The sequence below is a fragment of the Meriones unguiculatus genome, chromosome 3 (assembly GCF_030254825.1).
Source record: "Meriones unguiculatus strain TT.TT164.6M chromosome 3, Bangor_MerUng_6.1, whole genome shotgun sequence".
NCBI lineage: Eukaryota > Metazoa > Chordata > Mammalia > Rodentia > Muridae > Meriones > Meriones unguiculatus.
Window position 1 is genome coordinate 105348 of NC_083351.1, and position 18314 is coordinate 123661.

General features: G+C 51.8%; 1 protein-coding gene across 7 annotated transcripts in view; it reads left to right on the forward strand.

The window, feature by feature from the left end:
* The window catches only part of Agrn (agrin), a 29847-nt gene extending 11849 nt beyond the window's left edge, over positions 1–17998 (forward strand). The window contains exons 1-38 of one of the 7 annotated variants that reach the window (XM_021656199.2): positions 154–456; positions 915–962; positions 3862–4077; positions 4146–4370; positions 4459–4683; positions 4850–5056; positions 6054–6272; positions 6345–6539; positions 6625–6825; positions 6906–7054; positions 7140–7245; positions 8084–8200; positions 8279–8443; positions 8589–8732; positions 8822–8946; positions 9021–9126; positions 9211–9540; positions 9645–9782; positions 10209–10336; positions 10456–10570; positions 10651–10770; positions 10885–11214; positions 11317–11509; positions 11699–11914; positions 12280–12509; positions 12599–12733; positions 12858–12954; positions 13039–13203; positions 13376–13487; positions 13700–13711; positions 13925–14041; positions 14166–14358; positions 14442–14529; positions 14710–14733; positions 15415–15447; positions 15721–15945; positions 16231–16334; positions 16588–17998. In XM_021656199.2, coding sequence (XP_021511874.1) covers positions 309–456; positions 915–962; positions 3862–4077; positions 4146–4370; positions 4459–4683; positions 4850–5056; positions 6054–6272; positions 6345–6539; positions 6625–6825; positions 6906–7054; positions 7140–7245; positions 8084–8200; positions 8279–8443; positions 8589–8732; positions 8822–8946; positions 9021–9126; positions 9211–9540; positions 9645–9782; positions 10209–10336; positions 10456–10570; positions 10651–10770; positions 10885–11214; positions 11317–11509; positions 11699–11914; positions 12280–12509; positions 12599–12733; positions 12858–12954; positions 13039–13203; positions 13376–13487; positions 13700–13711; positions 13925–14041; positions 14166–14358; positions 14442–14529; positions 14710–14733; positions 15415–15447; positions 15721–15945; positions 16231–16334; positions 16588–16745 — 5859 coding nt within the window. In that variant the 5' untranslated portion in view covers positions 154–308 and the 3' untranslated portion in view covers positions 16746–17998. Of the gene's footprint in view, positions 1–153; positions 457–914; positions 963–3861; positions 4078–4145; positions 4371–4458; positions 4684–4849; positions 5057–6053; positions 6273–6344; positions 6540–6624; positions 6826–6905; positions 7055–7139; positions 7246–8083; positions 8201–8278; positions 8444–8588; positions 8733–8821; positions 8947–9020; positions 9127–9210; positions 9541–9644; positions 9783–10208; positions 10337–10455; positions 10571–10650; positions 10771–10884; positions 11215–11316; positions 11510–11698; positions 11915–12279; positions 12510–12598; positions 12734–12857; positions 12955–13038; positions 13204–13375; positions 13488–13699; positions 13712–13924; positions 14042–14165; positions 14359–14441; positions 14530–14709; positions 14734–15414; positions 15448–15720; positions 15946–16230; positions 16335–16587 lie in introns of those variants that run through there. The other 6 variants (XM_021656167.2, XM_060378870.1, XM_021656177.2 and 3 more) reach the window with 6 other exon arrangements.
* Positions 17999–18314: the final 316 nt, after the last annotated feature.

Sequence of the window (18314 nt, forward strand, 5' to 3'; positions counted from 1 at the left end):
AGGACAGCACTGGCTAGTGGGCAGAAGAATTGTAGTCAACAGGAGTTGCCTTGGCTCTCCATCATCCTTTGCCTGCTTCTGAGCTCACATTTGGGATTTCTACTTGGAGAGAATTCTGCTTATCTTCTACCATGAGCCTGGAGGTCTGGGGAGGGCCTGGTGCTTCCCCAGCCATAACTGGCTAAACTTTGAGATCACAGCTGCCATCTGCTGCTCCAGGGCACCCAGCATGGGGGGAGTAGCTCCGAAGAGGCCTAAGGGCACTCCATGAGAACCCCCACACCCAGGAAGTGGGCTGAAGCTGTATCATGCCTCCTCTGCCACTGGAACACAGACTCAGGCAGCAGCCTGGTGCCTCCATGCTGGTTCGGTACTTCATGATCCCCTGCAACATCTGCTTGATCCTGTTGGCTACTTCCACGTTGGGCTTGGCAGTGCTGCTTTTCCTCAGCAACTGTACGTGGCTGCTGGGTGTACCTCTGTTCTGCTCATTGAGTTTCTCATCTCAGTTACCAAGGATTTCAGGGCAGGCAGAGTCATATCAATCCAGGGGTTGTTGTGGAATGGGGCACCTTTTCCTTCTGGGTATTGGATAGGTCACATTAGATTCCTGGGCCTGTTATGACCTATTCTTTGGTTCCTAATGGTGCACACCTTCATTCTGAGCTCCAGAAAACTGTGAGAATTGGCAAGGGTGAATCAGTGCTGGGATTGGGAGCAGGGACAGTTTTGGACTTAACCGAGAAAACAGTTGGAGAAGAAAACAGGCTATGAAGTTGGAGGGGCAGAGAAAAGGCCAGGGCCTTCTCTGTCTGTCCTGCCTCTAGCCTTGCTGATTGTAACTGGCCTCTTGAGGAATGGATATAAGTGGCAAAGTACCTGCTCAAAGGGGCCTAACTTTTTTTCCCCTCTAGACAAACCTGGAATCCACTTCACAGCAGCGCCTCCTATGCCTCCTGATGGTGAGTGTGGTGGTTGGGGCAGGTGGTTGGTACACTGATAATAGGGTGAAAATGGTCAGGGTTATCCAGGATTGGGGCTGTTTTGTAGTGTGTACACCAGGTGTATTTGGATTAGGAGGCTGGACAAGGGAGTTTGGATCCCTTCCAGGGAGTTCACAGGGGTCTTTAGGTGCTGGCCAATACTCCTGGGCAAGACCAGTCTTAGAACCTACAATCTGGGAGATTACGTTTGGCTGGAGCACTGAAGTCAGTCTGTTTGTAGAGGGATTCCTTTTCTTTGTCTTTTTCCCTGTTCAGGAAAGGGTGGGGCTGGAAACGACAGAAACACCAAAGGGAAAGTGGGCTGGGTAGTTGGGGGGAGGGCCTAGTAAAGCTAGTGACAGCTGTCTGAGGGCTGGAGGGCCTAGGTCTGCCCCTGAGGTCAGGGAGGAAGCAAATGATGAAAAGGACAGGTTAACCTTTTTCATGGCGTTGTGGGCTGGGCCAACACTCCCAGAAGGCCTGCTAGTGTGTAGGCTTCTGTAACTAAGTTAATGATAAAGAGAAGAGGAACTGACGGTGTTACAAAAAAAAAAAAAAAGCAAAGACTGGGCATAGACTGTATCTCTGCTAACCCAGCCTGGCTCCTCACAGCAAGTGGGGTAGTTCCCAGCTCTGTTCTTGGAACCTACTACCCTATCAATTCTGTTGCCTGGGCACCTGACTAGTTTAATAAAATTCATGTTTAGAGTTATCTCATGTGGGACAAAGTCATGGGTTCTGGGATTTTTTTTTTGTTTGGGAACTAGGGGTTGAAATAGTCTCTATATAGCCTTTGGCTGTCCTAGAACTCACTATGTAGACCAGGCTGGCCTCAAACTCACAGAGGTTGTTCTGCCTATCCCTCCCAAGTGCTGGGATTTAAGTTGCATTCCACATTGCCCAGCCATGGTTTCTGTTTTGACCAGGATATGGGTTGTGGAGATATCAGGAAATCCTAGGATTAAGGTTGTGGGTGTCATTTTGAGAACAGACCCTGTTCTCTTTCTAGGAAGCAGCCCTTGGTTACATAGATAGTATGGCAGTGGTGGTGAACATATTTAATCTCAGCACTTGGGAGGCAGAGGCAGGCAGATCTCAGAGTGTTCTACAGAGTGAATTCCAGGACAGCCAAGACTATACAGAGAAACTGTGTCTCAAAAAACAAAGAAAGAAAGATTTTTGCCTTGAGCTTTTGTGATCTCATGGGTCTGTGGGGAAGGGATATATGTAAACTTTGTTAAAACAGGGATCACCATGGTTTAAAGGATCATTCTTCATCAGTTTAATGATGTGAGTGTGTAAGGCAAGAGTTTACTAGAGGTGATAAATAGTTCCCAAGTTTCTCTCTTTCTCTTTCTTTTCCAAGCATTTATTTGTGTGTGTGTATGTGTGCATGTTCACACATACCATGATACAACATGTGGAGATCAGAGGCAACATGTTGGAATCAGTTCTCTCCTACTGTGTGGGTCTTGAGAATCAAACTCAGGTGGTTAGGCTTGATAGTGAGTGCCTTTACCCATACAGCCACCTTGCCAGGCACAAGTTAACTCTTAATAAGTAACTTGATTGCCAAACCAGGGACAGAGCCAGGATGGGTCCAGGTTTTCTAAACCTTGAATTTGCCACAGAACTTCAGTACAGGTCTTTTGTTGTTGTTTTGTTGAGACAGAATCTTAGACTTGTAGAGCTATACTGGCTTAGATGTGTGGGTATTAATAGGTGAAGGAATGAATAGCTTCTTTGGTTGTGGGTTTGAGACCTGGGGGAGGTTGGCTAGGCCAGGTAATCAAATTGAGGGACCCAAGAAGCATAGACACCATTAGTCAGCCAAAGAACTGGGTACTAGGGTGCAGACCCAAAAATTTGACCTAGGGGACACTTTGGTCAACAGCCAAAGAGTGTAGCCAGCAAGCATCAGCTTGGCCTCAGAAAGTGCTTGTTGAATTTGGTACGAGACCTTCAGAGGGTTGGGTAAGAGAAGGCCAAATGTGAGGGTTATATGACTGGGAGAGAGAATGCTGAATGGGAGAGGGGTGTTGACCAGGCAGGAAGAAAGACCACTGGTGGACACAATATATTTGTTTTGAGCCACGACAGGGAAGGTGTTGGTGCTAACAATCCTACTATTTTATGCTCTGCCCAGTCTAGTAGTGAACCCATAGTTCTGGGAGTAGGTATTTAGTGTCTCCATTTATAGAAAGGGAAGGGTACCTTAAGGCAGTGTGGGAGCACCTGGTTCTAGGAGCTGAGGAGAGTAAACACAAACAGGTTATATGTAAGGCAGGTAGATGTTTTTATAATTTTGGACTTCTTCAGTGGCAAGGCTACCCAGACAAACAAACAAGGTTAGGAGGCTGGGTAGACCATTGCTATGGCAGTGGATAGCTCTAGCCCCTAGTGCTCCCTGCCCTCCTAGGAAATGTCCAAGACTTCTTCTGGCTTATTTATTAGCCAGAAATGAGGTGATGATAATTACACCCAATTAAACATTTAGTAGATCTAAGTAACTGTATATCCTTAGGGGCCCACCCAACTCAAGGTTTATCTCAGAGGGTGTCAGCCCCAATGCTATGCTTAGGAAAGCTTCCCCATTGGGTATCTAAAATTTAAATATAGCAATGTCTACTTGTGGACTTAGTGAACAATACCTGGCTCTTCCTCTGGATATTGCTGTTTGCAACACATATGCATTGTGTCAGTTGTAGGATGTAGGTGCTTATGTGTTTAGGTTTGAGCTTAGTCATATAATTTCATGGATCTCCCCATGAAATTCAGGCACAAACAGAATGTTATGCAAGGGCTTATGTGTGTGTGGACCTAGAAACAGATTCCTGGTAGCCTGTATCTGAATACCCTTTCTCTGGTCTAAACTCAGTATGCAGGGGAATGTTATGTGGCTTTGGTGCTGTGTGTGAACCCAGTGTTGAGGATCCAGGCCGGGCCTCCTGTGTGTGCAAGAAGAATGTCTGCCCTGCCATGGTGGCTCCTGTGTGTGGCTCGGATGCTTCTACCTATAGCAATGAGTGCGAGCTACAGCGTGCACAGTGCAGCCAGCAACGGCGCATTCGCTTACTTCGCCAAGGGCCATGTGGTAAGTGAGTGTGGGTGGGTGGGGGGCCCAGTGGACAATTAGCATGACCCCACTTGCACCACCCATAGGGTCCCGGGACCCCTGTGCCAATGTGACGTGCAGTTTCGGTAGCACCTGTGCACCCTCTGCTGATGGACAGACTGCCTCATGCCTGTGTCCAACCACCTGCTTTGGGGCCCCTGAGGGCACTGTGTGTGGCAGTGATGGTATTGACTACCCTAATGAATGCCAGCTGCTGCGTCATGCCTGTGCTCGCCAGGAGCACATCTTCAAGAAGTTCAATGGTCCTTGTGGTAAGCAAGTATTCTCTGTGGCTTCTCTCGTACGTGGCTCTTTAATGTGCACTGACAACAGCCCCTGATTTCTATTCTCCAACCCTAGACCCCTGCCAGGGCAGCACATTAGACCTAAATCACATCTGCCGTGTGAATCCACGTACACGGCACCCAGAAATGCTTCTGCGACCAGAGAACTGCCCTGCCCAGCACACACCAGTCTGTGGAGATGATGGGGTCACCTACGAAAATGACTGTGCCATGAGCCGAATTGGTGCAACCCGTGGCCTGCTTCTCCAGAAAGTGCGCTCTGGCCAATGCCAAACTCGAGGTTGGTGCTCCTAGAGGATGGATCCAGCCCTGCCATCATGGCTCATTGGACCCCATTCCTGCATACCTTGTATCCCCACTCACTATTCCAGGTGCCCACGAGTACCCTGTACATGGTAGACATTGGTGTGATACCCTGCCTGTCTGATCTCCTTGCCTGCTCCCAGACCAGTGCCTGGAGACCTGCCAGTTCAACTCTGTATGCCTGTCCCGCCGTGGCCGTCCTCGCTGCTCCTGTGATCGTGTCACCTGTGATGGGGCTTACAGGCCTGTGTGTGCCCAGGATGGGCGCACATATGACAATGACTGTTGGCGCCAGCAGGCTGAGTGTCGACAACAGCAGGCCATTCCTCCAAAGCACCAGGGCCCGTGTGGTGAGCAGCCTGGGATTCAGCTGAGAGTAATAGCTGGTCTTGCATCATTCCTTGTCCCTATCACATACCATCTCCATTTCTTGTCATATATCTCCTGGGGTCCTGGGCCGGGGTCACTTGGGGTGGGTGCTGGTATGTGGAAGCTGTGAGAAGGGGAACTGGGTAGCCTGGAAAATGAAACAAAGGCAGTTTGCACTTGGCCTTGCTACCCCAGCAGGTCCTCTGGTTCATTGTCATCAGTCTCTGTACTGCAGGGGGCACACACTACTTTGGGTGGGCAGGAATGGATGTGATGCTGGAGTTTCCTTGCCCTAGGAACACAGTGTAGTCCCAAGCCTCATAGAGGTAGATTGTAACTTGGGATTTTAGGGACCAGGTGAGAGGGTGGAGGAAATGGGGCAGTGGCCAGCAGGTGCCCTTTGGGGCTGTGGGCCTCTATGGCCCTGCCTGCCTCTGCTGTCTGTCTTGGTCAGTCTGCTATCCATCTTTCTTTCTGCATCTGTCTGTTACTTCTTGGTCCTTCCTTCCCTCTCGGCTCCGACTCTTGTGTCTTCCAGCCTGACCTGCTGGCAGGATGAGGTGCTGCGCCTGCCCGCCAGGAGCCCACAGCCCGAGGTCTGCCCCCGGCGCGGCTGGGGGGAGTGGCTTGCTACTGCCTGGCCTTCTGGTCCTCTGAGCAAGTTGACAGACACCTTATTCCTTGTGTAGTCTGTGATTGTGGGGTATAGAGTTTTCCTATCCACAAGGGGAAAGTTTCAACCCCCGTGTGCATGATATCCCAGGGCTGCTGGTGGTCCAGGGTCAGGGACCTGCTACGGGCAGTCAGATACTCGTGTGTCCCCACCCACCACTGTTGTGTGTCTGTCCCTTTCTCTGCTGTGTCCTGTGCATCCAGCTTTTTCTCCACCATTCCCACCCTGGAGAGGGGCTATTGCATGGGAGTGGGCTTTGTCCACAGCTGGAGGAGAATATGGACTGAGTACCACATCCTCCCCAGACCAGACCCCATCCCCGTGCCATGGAGTGCAGTGTTCATTTGGAGCAACATGCACAGTGAAGAATGGAAAAGCTGTGTGCGAGTGCCAGCGGGTGTGCTCAGGAATCTATGATCCTGTGTGCGGCAATGATGGTGTCACTTATGGCAGTGTGTGCGAGCTGGAATCCATGGCCTGTGCCCTTGGGCGGGAAATCCGAGTGGCCCGCAGAGGACCCTGTGGTCAGTGGTGGGCAAGTGGGTTGGGTTGGGAGGAGGTTTCTGGTCAACATGGTAATGGAGCTTCCTCCCCAGACCAATGTGGGCAGTGCCGTTTTGGATCCCTGTGCGAGGTGGAAACTGGACGCTGTGTGTGCCCCTCTGAATGTGTGGCCTCAGCCCAGCCTGTATGTGGTTCTGATGGGCACACGTATGCTAGTGAATGCGAGCTCCATGTCCATGCCTGTACACACCAGATCAGCCTACATGTGGCCTCAGCTGGACACTGCCGTGAGTGGGACCAGAAGGGATAGGCTCCCATGATTCCCTCAGTTAGGAAATTATGCTGATTCCCGCTTCTTACCATCTCCTGTAGAGACCTGTGGAGACACAGTTTGCACCTTTGGGGCTGTGTGCTCAGCTGGACAGTGTGTATGTCCTCGTTGTGAGCACCCTCCACTTGGCCCTGTGTGTGGCAGTGATGGTGTTACCTACCTCAGTGCCTGTGAGCTACGAGAAGCTGCCTGTCAACAGCAGGTACAAATTGAGGAGGCCCATGCAGGGCCATGTGAGCAGGGTAAGCTCAGTAACTGGTGTGAGCCCCTAAATCCCAGTCTCTGAGGGAGACCTCATGGTGACTGCTCTCTTTTCCTGCAGCTGAGTGTGGCTCAGGGGGCTCTGGTTCTGGGGAAGACAATGCATGTGAACAGGAGCTATGTCGGCAGCATGGTGGTGTCTGGGATGAGGACTCAGAAGATGGACCATGTGTCTGTGACTTTAGCTGCCAGAGTGTCCTTAGAAGCCCAGTAAGTACCCCAACTTTTCCATGGCTCCAGGGTGGATGTACTGAGGAGGGGATCAAGATGCCCACATTGACCTCTACTACTCCAGGTGTGTGGCTCAGATGGGATCACCTATGGCACTGAGTGTGAGCTGAAGAAGGCTAGGTGTGAATCACAGCAAGAACTATATGTTGCTGCTCAGGGAGCCTGCCGTGGTGAGTGGCTGTACAGAGCTCATCCAGCATGTGGTGGCATGTTCTGTGTATTTGTTCTTCTTCTTATTGTTGATGATGATGACGGTAGCTTTGTCTTTTTTTATATTTTATTTATTTATTTATTTATTTTGCTTTTTTGTTGTTGTTGTTGTTCTTTTATTTCTTTTGAGGCAAGGTTTTCTGAAACTAGCTATGTGGAGTAGACCAGTCTGGTCTCGAACTCATAGATCCTCCTGCTTCTGCCTCTTGAGTGCTAGAATTAAAGGTGTGCCCAAACGCTCACTTTCTATGAGCCAGATCATGTTTGCATTTAGAGGCAACAAGGAACATGAGGGCCAGCCACTAGGTACTTTCACTCTTGTAGAAGTGATTTTTTTTTTTTTTTTTTTTTTATGATAGGCTGGGTGTGGTGGTACATGCCTTTAATCTCAGAGGCAGGTGGATCTTTGAGTTTAAGGCCAGCCTACAGAGCCAGTTCCAGGGCTACACAGAGAAGCTGTCTTGGAAAAAAGAAAGAAAGAAAGAAAGAAAAGAAATTGTGCTGTTATATCTGTTTGTGCATGTACACAGATGTCCCTGTAGAGGAATAAGTAATGTTTTGTAGGAATGTGAGTGAATGCATGTAAGAGTGTCATCATATGTTTGTGTACATTTAATCTGTGGGTATGTCGTCTGTGGCTCCAGTACTATGTGGATGTTTGTCCCTGTGTATGTGGCATTGTATGTTTTGTGGGTTTTGGGTTCTGCATTTACTATATATCTTTATATGTGATATATTGGGCTTAGAATAAACAACTAGCACTATGTCAAATATGAGTTTCTGTGCACCTCTCCTCAGGCCCTACTTTGGCTCCACTTCTGCCTATGGCCCTCCCACACTGTGCTCAAACTCCATATGGATGCTGCCAGGACAATGTCACTGCTGCTCAGGGTGTGGGCTTGGCTGGCTGTCCCAGTGAGTACCTGAACCCAGCCCTGACCATGGTCTAGTAGAGCTGTGCAGCTCCCATGACTGGCACTTTCTCCTCTGTAGGCACTTGCCTTTGCAACCCACATGGTTCCTACAGTGGCACTTGTGACCCAGCCACAGGCCAGTGCTCCTGCCGACCAGGTGTGGGAGGCCTCAGGTGTGATCGCTGTGAGCCTGGCTTTTGGAACTTCCGTGGCATCGTCACTGATGGACATAGTGGTTGTACTCGTGAGTAATGGGGCTCCAAGCACTCCTGCCTGGCCACCCCATCACTACTCATGTCTTGGTCTGAGCAATACCTGGTAGGGCTCTGGGGCAGGTAGGCAAACCTATGCAGGTACAAACCATAGATTCTTTTCTCCCACTCCCCCAGCCTGTAGCTGTGACCCTCGGGGTGCCGTGAGAGATGACTGTGAGCAGATGACTGGACTGTGTTCCTGTAGGCCTGGTGTGGCTGGTCCCAAGTGTGGGCGGTGTCCAGATGGTCAAGCCCTGGGCCATGCTGGCTGTGAAGCAGGTGAGGGCAAGGGCTGCTGCTGACATTTGGACTCCATGTGCTGAGGCTGGGAGTAACTGAGTTGGTCGGGATTTTTATGCCCACCCCAGATTCCATGACACCTATGACTTGTGCGGAGCTACACTGTGAATTTGGTGCCTCCTGCATAGAGGAGGCTGGTTTTGCCCACTGTGTCTGCCCAACTCTCACATGTCCAGAGGCTAACTCTACCAAGGTAAGGAGTGAAGTAAGTAGAGAGTGATAGGGGTAAGGAGGCCTTTTCCCAAGCATTCTTTCCCTGTATCCCAGGTCTGTGGCTCAGATGGTATCACATATGGCAATGAATGCCAGCTGAAGACCATTGCCTGCCGCCAGGGTCTGGACATCTCCACTCAGAGTGTTGGCCCATGCCAAGGTAAGGACCTGGATCAACCACCTAGAACAAAGCAGAAGAACCCTGATCCTGTCCTGACTCGAGCCTCTAACATCCTTTTTACAGAGATTGTTGTTCCTGGGGCTTCTCCAACATCTGCATCCATGACCACTCCAAGGCATGTCCTGAGCAAGGCTCCTCCGTTCCCCCACAACAGCTTTCCTCTGGCTCCTAGCAGTACCGCTCATGATTGGCCCACTCCACTACCCACATCACCTCAGACCACAGTCAGCACCCCCAGGAGCACGGCATGGCCTGTGCTGACTGTCCCTCCAACAGCACCCTCTGATGTAACCAGTCTTGCCGCATCAATCTTCAGCGAATCGGGCAGCAGCGATGGGAGTGGCGATGAGGAGCTGAGTGGAGATGAGGAGGCCAGTGGGGGCGGGTCTGGGGGTGAGCAGGGCCTCAGGGACATGTGGGCAGGTCTGAGGGTGATGTGGGGGCAGAGCCCAAGAGTGGCTCCTACCCAGGGCTATGCTTAGACTACATTTCCCCAGGACTTGAGCCCCCTGTGGGCAGCATTGTGGTGACCCATGGGCCACCCATCGAGAGGGCTTCCTGCTACAACTCACCTTTGGGCTGCTGCTCAGATGGCAAGACACCTTCACTGGACTCAGAAGGCTCCAACTGTCCTGGTAAGTAGACAGCAGGGAAAGGGATAAACTTGAGGAACAGCGTAGACATGTCAGGAATACTGTCTTCACTCTGTGGCAGCAGGTTGGTATAAAGTTATGGTACTCTGGCTCTCGCACTTAAGTGTGTAGGGGTTTAGAGATTTGGCACACACATGCACTCTGGTCTCAGCCATTGAATTGCATGTGTGCCGAGGACCCTATACCTAACCCATCTTTCTCCTTGCAAGCCAGCTTGGGGCACCTGCTCCTAGGAATTGCCTGGTAACTGACGCCAGCCCTACCCTGGGGTTCCCACTTACTAACTCCATGATCATCTGACTAACATCCCCTGCCCTGCACCCCACATGGCTTGCTGTGGGTCTTGCTTCTGTGGCTGCCTAGGAGGCTAGATGGCATTGGCAGGGCCTCACTGCCCCTCCCCCACAGCTACCAAGGCATTCCAGGGCGTGCTGGAGCTTGAGGGAGTCGAGGGACAGGAACTGTTCTACACACCTGAGATGGCTGACCCCAAGTCCGAGTTGTTTGGGGAGACTGCAAGGAGCATTGAAAGCACGGTATGAGGTTTTGTGGAGTGTCCGTTTAGGATAGACCCAAAAGACTGACTCAAGCGAATCAATCTTAACTGAGTTTAGACAGTACCTTGTGCCCTAACCCCTTCCTTACCTGCCCACAGCTGGACGACCTATTCCGGAATTCAGATGTTAAGAAGGACTTCTGGAGTGTCCATCTACGGGAACTGGGGCCTGGCAAGTCAGTCCGTGCCATTGTGGATGTTCACTTCGACCCTAGTAAGCCCCTGTGCCCCTCATGGGAGATGATGGGTCTGGCCTACGTGGGGCCAGGTCAGACTTAGGACCCTCCTCTCCAGTCACAGCCTTCCAGGCCCTGGATGTGAGCCGGGCTCTGCTCCGACAGATCCAGGTATCTAGGCCATGGGCCCTGGCTGTGAGGAGGCCTCTGCAGGAGCATGTGCGATTCTTGGACTTTGGTGAGTGCCAGGTTAGGCCTCATCTTGCCTGTCCTCCGTTCCCTAGCCTCCATACCTCAAGAATATTTTGTATACCCTGTGCCTTGCATACCTAATGGTTACCCTTCCCTGCAGACTGGTTTCCCACTTTCTTTACGGGAGCTGCAACAGGAGCTACAGCTTCTGTGGCCACAGCCAGAGCCACCACTGTGAGCCGACTGCCCGCCTCTTCTGTCACCCTACGAGCCTACCCCAGTCACACCAGCCGGCCTGTTGGCAGAACTACAGCACCACCAACTACACGCCGGCCACCCACCACTGCCCCCAGCATTGACCGTCCTCAGACCCCAAAGCCCTGTGATTCCCAACCTTGCCTCCATGGAGGTACCTGCCAGGACCAGGATTCGGGCAAGGGCTTCACCTGCAGCTGCACTGCAGGCAGGGGTGGCACTGTCTGTGAGGAAGGTAAGGTGACTCAATGCTGGAGGGTTTGGGGATTTAGCCAGAGGTTGTAGCAGGGTCTCAGGCACTTCTCTACCTCAGATCTGTCTGTTTGGTTTCCTGCAGTACGACTCCCTGCTGTGCCGGCTTTTGAGGGCCACTCCTTCTTGGTCTTCCCCACCCTCCGGGCCTATCACACGCTGCGTCTGGCACTAGAATTCCGAACACTGGGGACCGAGGGATTGCTGCTCTATAATGGCAATACGCGTGGCAAGGACTTCCTGGCTCTGGCTCTGCTGGATGGACATGTACAGTTCAGGTGGGCATTGGGGATGGGGTAGTACATGGGCATGGCTTGTGTAGGTCAGATGGACTGTATGGTGGCAGAGAGCAACCAGACCTTCTGAAGCTAAGGGGTAAAGACTGTGATGGGCCATGGGTGAGGTGAGGTAGGCCTGGTTTGTGGTAGGCCTGGACCAACCTCCTAAGCACCTGCTACCATGTCTAGGTTCGACACAGGCTCAGGGCCTGCAGTGCTAACCAGCTTAGTGCCAGTGCAACCAGGACGGTGGCATCGCCTAGAACTGTCACGGCATTGGCGGCAGGGCACACTTTCTGTGGATGGCGAGACTCCTGTTGTGGGTGAAAGTCCCAGCGGCACGGATGGACTCAACTTGGACATGAACCTCTATGTGGGTGGTGTCCCAGAAGAACAGGTTGCCATGTAAGCAAGAATAGGCTGGGACTAGCTGGGCCCTGGTCTCTGACGCTGGGTAACAAATGATGGGTAATAGAGGAATGGGTGTGGGTGGCAGCTGTAACTTTGACCTCAACCCAGCCTCTGACCCTTTTTGCTGTGCTATCTGTGGTAGCATGACTTTGGTGGAACCTCTGAAGATGGCTATCCCTGACCTTCAACCCAGGACCTTGAACCTCATCCCCATCATTTGATTCTGTCTTGTTATTGAACTGGCCACCCTGTGAACACAACAGGGGCACCCTTGATCCCTAGCCCTAGTTTATGGGCCATGTTAGTAATTCAACTGATTGTGAGAGGATGCCTCTGACTCTGACCCCTCCTGGTATCAGGGTGCTTGATCGGACCTCTGTGGGTATCGGCCTGAAAGGATGCATTCGCATGCTGGACATCAACAACCAGCAGCTGGAGCTTAGCAACTGGCAGGGGGCTGTGGTCCAGAGCTCTGGTGTGGGAGAATGTGGAGACCATCCCTGCTTGCCTAGCCCCTGCCATGGTGGGGCCCTGTGCCAGGCACTGGAGGCTGGCATGTTCCTCTGTCAGTGCCCACCTGGCCGCTTTGGTGAGAACTAGCCTGGTGACTGGGAAGGAATCTAGGTATTGTGGGAAGAGTCTCATGTTTCCTGGAACCCCTACCTGATCTCCCCTCAGGCCCGACTTGTGCAGATGAAAAAAGTCCCTGCCAGCCGAACCCCTGCCATGGGGCAGCCCCCTGCCGTGTGCTTTCTAGGGGCGGGGCCAAGTGTGAGTGCCCTCTGGGACGCAGTGGTACCTTCTGCCAGACAGGTAGGGCCAAAGAACCTCTGGGTTGTCTGGTGTGTATCTAGTTAGGGTTGTATTTTCTCTTTAGAGATAGTAGTAGAGAACCAGGGCCTGCAATTCTGTTTGACATTTGTTTGGCCCTTCATAGTCCTGGACACTGCTGGCTCCCGGCCCTTCCTGGCTGACTTTAATGGCTTCTCCTACCTGGAACTAAAAGGCTTGCACACCTTCGAGAGAGACCTAGGGTTAGTAGAACAGGAGGATTAAGGGAAGGGAGCCAGCCTGATGGGGAGACAATGACATATTCCCACAACCCCACATGATCCCAGGGAGAAGATGGCACTGGAGATGGTGTTCTTGGCTCGTGGGCCAAGTGGCTTACTCCTCTACAATGGGCAAAAGACAGATGGCAAGGGGGACTTTGTATCCCTGGCCCTGCATAACCAGCACTTGGAGTTCCGCTATGACCTTGGCAAGGGGGCTGCAATCATCAGGTGGGCATATGGGAGCTAGACTGGGGATTAACCAGGGCTCTAGACATTTTGCACAGAAAATAAGGACCTGAAAGACTACCCTGAGTTTGGGATGACAGTGTATATGCCAGGGGTATATGACAGTGTCATTTGGGGTGAGCAGAGCCCAGAGCCTACTTATACCTTTTTGCAGGAGCAAGGAGCCCATAGCCCTGGGTACCTGGATCAGGGTATTCCTGGAACGAAATGGCCGAAAGGGTGCCCTTCGAGTGGGTGATGGGCCCCGTGTGCTAGGGGAGTCTCCGGTGAGTGTCCAGGGCATGAGGAAGTTCCAGGAAGACCTCCCCTACCCTATTCCCACCACTTCCCTTCCTCTTCCCTGGGGGCTTCATAGACCCTGATAGCCACCTCTCACAGAACTGTTTTCTCTGCCCCGTGCTTCGGTCTGTCTCCTTTTTGCCCCCACTGCTCTCTGGCTCTTGCTCTGCAAACCCCCCACCTGCTCTCCGGATGTCAGAAATCCCGCAAGGTATTGTTGTTGGCTTCTTACCCAATTCAACTTATCATCTCTTGTACCCATTCCTAGAGTAGCCCTTTCCCACTAAGGCCCATGTCTGCCATTTCTATGTGATTAATGCTGCCTCCTAGATAGTGAGGGGTGGATATGGGTCATTAAACAACTGGGCGTATTGGCCTGGCTCAGTGCTATCATAGGTGACCTTTTCCTCCGTGCCTCCCATAGGTGCCACACACCATGCTCAACCTCAAGGAGCCCCTCTATGTTGGAGGAGCTCCTGACTTCAGCAAGCTGGCCCGAGGGGCTGCAGTGTCCTCTGGCTTCAACGGTGCCATTCAGCTGGTATGGGGTCAGACACCAAGCAGGGTGGAGAAGGGCCATTATATGTGGGTACTCTGTCCCAGGTGAGGGTGTCTCTTCAGAGAGGATAGCAGTGTGACTAAGCTGCTGTCTCGTCTCTCCTCAGGTTTCTCTGAGAGGCCACCAGCTGCTGACTCAGGAGCATGTGTTGCGAGCAGTGGATGTCTCACCCTTTGCAGACCACCCTTGTGCCCAGGCCTCGGGCAACCCCTGCCTTAATGGGGGCTCCTGTGTCCCGAGGGAAGCCACTTATGAATGCCAGTGTCCCGGGGGCTTCTTGGGGCTGCACTGCGAGAAGGGTGAGCACTGTCAGCCCAGGGCTGAGACTTGACGTGACCTGGAGATCTCACCTGAGGCCCATTTCATCCCATCTGTCTCCCAGGGCTAGTTGAGAAGTCAGTGGGGGACCTAGAAACCCTGGCCTTTGATGGGCGGACCTACATCGAATACCTCAATGCCGTGATTGAGAGGTAACATGCAGTCAGGAGCCAGACACTCCCTCTCCCCTCGGCTGTCTTGTCTGGTCCTGTCCGTGCATGCCATGCAGAGTATGGGTGTAGATTTTCCTTATCCCTCTCTGGCCAGGAGGGAAGGCCTGGAATCTGCCCTCCCCCCTTCATTCTCACTATCTCTGTCTTTTTGTTTGCAAGCGAGCTGACCAATGAGATCCCAGCGTAAGTAGGCCCTCGGCTCTGCTCATACCTTAGCACTCACTCATGTCCATGCTTTGCTCCTAGCATTACAGTCTTGAGCCCTACTAAAGAAGGAATCTCTACCCTGGATGCAGGATGGGGTTGGGGCCTGTTTATATACTGTCAGGCTCAGCTTCCTACCTTGGAAGTGGTCAGTCCTCTACCCAGGATACACCTGCCAAGGGCCATCACCCACACCACTGAGGTTCCATTGCAAGTGTGATTTGTGCTTATGTATACGTGTTTCTGTGTGTAGGTATGTACTTAGGTGTGTATCTGATTTGTGGGTATATGTGTATGTGTTATATCTACATATGCCCATATGTGCATGCAACATGCAATTTGTGTAGATGTGTGTACACGTATGCAGGTGTGTGTGTGTATACTGACAAGGTCATGTATGTGCTAGGGCATCTCCAGGGTTGCTGCCATCAGAAGAGCCATTCCATATCACCAGTGCCTCCTTGAACTACCCACCAGGGCAGATCCCCAACATATGTGTTATAGGGTTCACTGCCAAAAGCCCTTTGTGGGAAGGGCATTGATACTCTGGAGTTATGCTTGCTCTTCCTCTCATCTGCACATTCTGACAAAGGGGATTTTGGCCTGCATTCAGCCTGTCTTGTCTCCTGCTTACTGCTTCCCTCTCTTCCTGCTTCTAAGCCCTGAAAGTCTGGATTCCCGGGCGCTTTTCAGGTAAGCACATGGCAGTACCCGAGAAATCTGCACATTACCTTGCCATGTGCCTGCCTCTTGTCTGCCACTTCTTTGATCAGCTCTATCTATTGACCATCTCTCCTTTGTTCCACTGTTGGTGTTGCCCCTGCCCACCCAGATGCTTGGGTCTGATCACCAGCTTCTGGTCTCTATGGTAGCTGCTCAAGCTTTCGTGCTGTAACAACACCCACCCCTACCCAACTCCATTACCTACCAACCTGGAGACCCTTGAACCATCCTTTCATTTTCCAGTGAGAAGGCACTACAGAGCAACCACTTTGAACTGAGCTTACGCACTGAGGCCACTCAGGGGCTAGTGCTGTGGATCGGCAAGGCCACAGAACGTGCAGACTACATGGCTCTGGCCATTGTGGATGGACACCTGCAGCTGAGCTATGACCTAGGTTCCCAGCCAGTTGTGCTGCGCTCCACTGTGAAGGTCAACACCAACCGCTGGCTTCAAGTCAGGGCTCACAGGTCAGTGGAGCCCATTGAGAACAGTAGTAGGTAGCAGCAGAGCTTATTACCTGGGTCATACCCAGTCACTCATGGTCACTAGCAGCCTGAGTCAAGGTCTGTTAGTGAAAAAGGGAAGAGGAAGCAGCAAGAAGACACAAGAGAAACAATCATCACTGGCCCCCAGGATAACATATAGTATTCCCAGGGTGTAGTACCTACAAGGCACATGAGGAATTGTGGGGCCTAGGTCCTAGAAGAGGTAGGGAGGAAGTTCTTGACAGCTTTGTTCTACCTATCCCCTAGGGAGCAGAGGGAAGGTTCCCTTCAGGTGGGCAATGAAGCCCCTGTGACTGGCTCTTCTCCGTTGGGTTCCACACAACTGGACACAGATGGAGCCCTGTGGCTTGGTGAGTGTTTGGAGCTGGCCAGAGGAAGGGTCTCAAACTATCTGATGGATAGACTATCCTAGAGCTGACACCTGAAGCTGCCCCATCTGGATAGCAGATGGGCAGGGCAGGACAGCACCCTCTTCTTCCTTAGCCCTCAAGATCTTAGGCCACAGGAATATGTGCACATGTGTAGCACACCCGCTGGTATTCAGGTGCTGGTGGGCCCCATATGTTGGTGTCACTGCCTGCTGATCTGCTGTCTGTTCTGTAGGAGGTCTGCAGAAGCTTCCTGTGGGCCAGGCTCTACCCAAGGCCTATGGCACAGGTTTTGTGGGCTGTCTGCGTGACGTGGTAGTGGGCCATCGGCAGCTGCACCTGCTGGAGGACGCTGTTACCAAACCAGAGCTAAGGCCCTGCCCCACTCCCTGAGCTGCCACCAGAGCTACCACCCTCCTACTGTAATTATTTTCTATTTTTGTAAACTTGTTGCATTTTTATATGATTTTCTTGCCTGCACGATGGCCAGAAGGACTGCTGGCCTGGCCCCCCTTCCGTCCAGGCAGCTGTGCTGCAAAGACAAAGTGGTGCTGAGGGACTCTTATGTAGACCATGGCACCCTAGAGCCCTGGGTTTTGAAGGCAGCCTTAGGACACACTCCTCTACCTAAGGTGTCATGCCTCAGCCCCTTGCACTGTATGTCCCTCCCTACCTGTCCATTTGTATTAGTCCTTTGGGTCTCCTGGCCCATTGGCAAGCCCTGTTCACGTGTTATTAATTTGTTATTGGATGAGAACTGTGTCCCTGAGTAGGAGGGGGCTGTTGGAGTTGAAGGGGCCCTTCATTGCAGCAAGTACCATTGGGTCCTTTGGAGGTTCCCACTTGAGCTGCTCTCCTACAAGTGCTGAGGACCAGCCTCACCCAGGCTAGCCTGGACCCCTAGTGCTCCCTGTGCCAATACTGTGATTTAGAAAAATTGAAAATATTGGGGCATCATTTTATTTCCCCAAATGTGTCTGCCTGTCCCAAGGGGCTAGAAACAAAAGCCAGGCACCATCTAAGTTATCCTGACTGACCCTCAGCTGGCCTTATCCACCTACCCAGCCACCCTGGACACAGTCAGCCTTTCTCCAAACACCAGACCATTCAGGAGCCCCTAAGAGGAAGTGGGTCACTATGGAATGTGGTTGACCTCTGCTGCTTATCTGCCTGAGCAGCCAGCTGCGTTTGTCTCTCACAGGATATCTAAGCCAGACTCCTAACCATATTCTTTAAGCATTGACTTTACTGGATTTCTGATGTGGAAGTGTGGTCATTCCTGTTTTAACTCACAGCAACCCTTAATTGGTCTAATGTGAGGACAACACTCAGTTGGTCCATTGTAATAGTGGTCATCCTTGTCTGAGTGACAGTTTCTGTCCAGTATCCAGCCAAAGGAGTGGCAGAGATGTCTATAGAGTCAAAAATGCCTTAAACTGCAGCAACCATCTGTTTCTCCGCTCCCTGTTGTTAATATCCAGCACAATCATCTGGGGAGACAGACTAGACAAATCTGGGGTGGGAAGAGCCTGACCTTCTTCCTGCTTTGGTGGTCCAAGGCTGGAGGGAGCTGCATGGTGTCTTGTTACTAACTCCAGTATGTGTCCATGTCAAATACCATGAAATAAAGTCTGAAAACCTTAAAACAGAGACCATGTTTGTACTTACCGGCCTGGTGGTTTCTTGCTCAGATTCATGAGACACAAACTTTAAGCTCTCCTGTTTCTGGGTGGAGAAAGTAGAATCTGAACTAGGAATTGGCTCATTTTGGCTGAGATGCCTTCTGTGTTGAACATGCACACTGCTGGAAACAGGGCAGGGGAGCGAAAGCTAACTCAAAAAGAACTGTCCTTGGATGACAAAGCTGCAGTGTATCTCTGTTTCACACACGAATCTGACTCTAAGGAAGAAAGATAGTGGTTGCACTGGGGATAAAACCAGGTGAATGGGATGAGACTGGCT